Here is a 4,230-nt window from a genome sequence, read left to right on the forward strand (position 1 = left end):
GGGCAGCGCCGGAGGAGTAGACGTCGCTGGTGACGAATGGCTGTGGCTCCTGCTGGCCTTCCAGGCGGATGGGCCAGTGTTGTGTCCTCATTTCGGCGCCGCCGTACCAGTGAGCCCCCGCGTCGCCCAGGAACATGGCGTGTTCCACTGCGCGGCCCGGTGCCGCCTCCTCCCAGCGCACGCGGTAGCACATGACGGTGTCCTTAGGCCGCACAGTCTGGATGAAGAAGTGCAGCGGGCGCCCATCTGCCGTGCGTGAACAGCCGAGCAAGGCGCCATCGCGGCTGCAGGAGTCGAGGTCCAGCGCACCGGAACGGAAGGCCAGGCGGAAGACCTGCTCGCCCTTCTGGTTGCGGATGGAGAAGCCGCCGAGGTTGAGGTCTAGCAGCTCTGCGCGCAGGCGTTCCGCCTTGCGTAGGGAGGCACTGTAGTAGCACCAGGCCACCACCGCGGCCAGCACCAGCAGCAGCCCTAGCACTGTAGAGCCCAGCAATGGCTTCAGCTCTTTGGATGGCTTGGGCTTGGCGGGCGAGAAGTTGTCCGGCAAGAAGGTGTACATACTTTCGGCTGCGACGGTGGCCTCGGGACTCTGATGGCCTGTGCGAAAACCCGGGCGGAGGCGAAGGTAGGCCAGGCTCTTCTCTTGAGGGTTCTGGGACATCAGTCCCCAGCTAAGGAAAAAGCGGGCATTGGGGCCACCCGACCAAGCCCATCTGAACCAAGCCCATCTGAATCTGGCCTGCCCGAATCTGAAAAGAGGAGAGAGAAATGGAATAGAGCTTTCTCATACCAAAATATTTCCATTTTCTGCAGCAAGGTAGAGGAGGTGTCTACTTGAGGAAGGTTTATACTGAGACCTAAGGATTTGAGGAGTGGCAAAGGAGGTTAAGACTCTTCCCAGGACAAACTGAGTCTTACCCACCTTTTCCCATGGGCCCCAATGCTTGATTAATTAGTCAGGACTGAATGGGAAGGGGCATGAGAATGGGAGATGACATGCATCCTTATTTTCCTGGGGGAGAAACAAACCCTAAGAGGGTCAGGAAGCTTCCATGAGCATGCAATAAGTATCTTTGACAGGGTCTCAAACATATCTTGATCCTCTGCCTCAGCCTTTCCAGCTAGCTTAGACCACAGGTGCATGCTACCATGTCTGATCTGTTTTAGGCTGGGCTGAAACCCAACCCCTGCCAGCCTCCCATGTGGTCCCAGCCACCATGCCGCAGTCCCCTCCTGCTTACACCACAGACTGCACCTCCTTGAGACTTGTTCGTTTTTGCCTTTGGGCGCATGCTATCATTGAAGAGAGCACTTCCCGGGGGTAGCCATGCCACAATCTTGCAATTCCTTCTCCTCTTGGGATTTTTCACATGCAGGCACATGCACCAGGTGTGTTTTTCAAGCTATCATCTGAGACTTGAACTGTGCTGTCAGCCATGTGCCTTGAGACTTTTAAGGAGGCAGTGGGCTGGCTTTCCTGCCCCAAGAGAGGAAGAGAAGAGGAAGGTGGGGAGAGGGATAGCTCAGGCATGGAATTTGATCTTGAGTAAAAAGCTAGATGAAATCTCTGAATTAAAGGAAATATCCAAAGCCATGCACAGACCCAGGGCCTGGTTTGGAGGGAGGAAAAATTGGGTTCAGATATTAGGGGTGGAGTCAGGAGCCTGCCAAGGGATTGGTGCCTTCTCAGATCTTAAGGAGCTGGCCCCTTTGCCCTCAAACTGCCCCTGCTCCATTTCCTGAGTACCTTCCTCTCTGCTTCCAGCATCACATATGTGGACCAGCTACCCCCTAGCTCTGTCTCTACCACTCACACAGTCCTGCTCCCTCTGCCCTAGTTTGGGTACTGTCACTTCTCCCCTGCGTTACTGCAGTGCTTCCCCAATAGTCTTCCCTGCCTCAACTTTCTTTCCCTCTGTGCCTTCTGCTCACAGCAAACATAGTGATTTTTCTTCCTTTTTTCCTTCTTTTTTTTTTTTTATTTTTTGCTAATAGGGTACATGTGCTTGCCAGAGGGAGAGAGAGAGAGAAAGTGAGAAATCTCTCTTCCTCTTTGGCTACCTGAGGATATACCACCATCAGGAATGGCACAGTAACTATCTGTTCCAGGAAATTCATGACCAACTGACGACTTCATAAGAAACAAGTGGTCATTGATGACCTTCACCCCGGGAAGGCAACAGTACCTAAGACAGAAATTTGGGGAAAACTAGCAAAGATGTACAAAACCACACCAGTTGTCATCTGGTTCAGAACCCATTTTGGTGGTGGCAAGATAACTGGCTTTGGCATGATTTATGATTCCTTGGATTATGCAAAGAAACATGAACCTAAACATAGACTTGCAAGACATAGCCTGTATGAAAAGAAAAAGACCTCAAGAAAATAGCAAAAGGGGGAACCAGCAGTTAGCATAATGGCTAACTATGTTGCTGGACTCCCACGTAGTCGACCGCGGTTCGTGTCCCAGACTCGGTGGCTTAAAACTCACACTGGGCGCGTGTGTGTGCGTGCCCAAGATCCCGAGAGGAGAATGGAGGAGAAGGGATTGCGGCATGACCATACCCCCTGGGGGATGATTTCTCGCTTTCTGTCTTTAATGTCTCTCTCTGTCTGTCTGGCGAGTGCACGCGCCCTATAACGAAAATCTCTCCAAAAAAAAAAAAGAAAAGAAAAAGGAAAGAAAATAGCAAAAGGAACACAGGAACAGAATGAAGAAAGTCAGGGAGACTGTAAAGGCCAATGATGGTGCTGGCAAAAAGCTGAAGAAGTAAAGATTCTGCAATGACTAACTGCAGTGATTGTGTGAATTTTTCATGAGAGGATTAATAAACTGAAAATCTTCATGTGGGGGGACCAGCAGTTAGCGTAATGGGTATGTCGCTGGACTCCCATGTAGTAGACTGAGGTTCGAGTCCTGGACCCGGCGGCTTAAACTCACGCCGGGCGCATGTGTGTGCATGCCCAAGACCCCGAGAGGAGAATGGAGGAGAAGGGATTGCAGCGTGGCCATCACCCCTGGGGGGTGATTTTTCGCTTTCTGTCTCTCTGTCTCTGTCTGTCTGGCAAGCACATGCACCCTATAGCAAAAACCTCTCAAAAAAATTTTTTTTCATGTGGGGGGAAAAAAAAGAAAGTGAGTAATCCCCCCCCACACCCGGGGATGACCATACCAGCGTCAGTTTTCCTCTCAGGATTTTGGGCACACACACACATATACCTGGTGTGATTTTCAAGTCACCAAGTTGAGAACTTGAACCATGCAGTTGGCCATGTGGGATCTAGCACCTTAACCTCCATATCACCTGTTGGTCCCATAGTGACCTATTTAAAGCACTTTTCAAACCACACCTAGTGCTAGCTTCAAGAGCTGCTTCTGACCCCCATACTGAAATTCAGAAGTGTATGTTTTGCAATCAAGACTTGAAATATGACATGGTCTCAGCTACCTTTCTGATTCCACTCCCAGCTAGGCCTGTTCATGCTCATTCCTTTCCTAACCTAAATCCTTTAGGTCACCTGCTTCAGAAGATTTCACCTACACACCTTGGGCCACTGCCTCTTCTCTACCTCCCAGCTCTACAGGGATTAGACACCCGCCACTACACACATGAACTCTCACACACTGTATGCTAAACATAGCCTTGGGGAAAGTATATGTCCCAATTTGCTGCTCAAGGCCACTAGTTTTTCCTGTCCCAGCCTTTAGGGCAGAGTCCAAAAAAGATACAGCACCAGCCAAGTGCACACACAGGCATGTACACTGCCAGCCAACTAGCCGCTAACTGTTCCAGCTGGGGGGAAGAGAGAGGGAAACTGGCAAATAGTAATTAGCCTCTTCCCAGATACCAGCGTCTGTCTCTAGATCTCCAGCAACTTCCACAGAGCCGTTGAACTACTTGGGCTCTTTTCCTCACCCATGTAGAGACTATCAAGAATGCAGGGGCAGGGACCAGCAGTTAGCATAATGGCTATGTCGCCGGACTCCCATGTAGTCGACCGCGGTTTGCGTCCTGGACCCGGTGGCTTAAAACTCACGCCAGGTGCATGTGCGTGCGTGCCCAAGATCCTGAGAGGAGAATGGAGGAGAAGGGATTATGGCGTGGCTATCCCCCTGGTGGGTGATTTCTCACTTTCTGTCTCTCTGTCTCTCTCTGTCTTTCTGGCAAGTGCACATGCCATATAGCAAAAACCTCTCAAAAAAAAAAAAAAAAAAAAAACGAGGGCACA

At 50.8% G+C, this 4,230-nt stretch overlaps 1 protein-coding gene across 1 annotated transcript in view; it reads right to left on the reverse strand.

Moving 5' to 3' along the window:
* MYORG (myogenesis regulating glycosidase) overlaps positions 1–4,230 on the reverse strand; it is a 12,933-nt gene that overhangs the window by 6,072 nt on the left and 2,631 nt on the right. The window contains exon 2 of the mRNA XM_006143120.3: positions 3–749. Within this exon, the coding sequence (XP_006143182.1) occupies positions 3–661 (659 nt within the window). The 5' untranslated portion in view covers positions 662–749. The remainder of the gene's footprint in view (positions 1–2; positions 750–4,230) is intronic.

Source organism: Tupaia chinensis, unplaced genomic scaffold, assembly GCF_000334495.1.
Source record: "Tupaia chinensis unplaced genomic scaffold, TupChi_1.0 Scaffold000093_1, whole genome shotgun sequence".
NCBI lineage: Eukaryota > Metazoa > Chordata > Mammalia > Scandentia > Tupaiidae > Tupaia > Tupaia belangeri.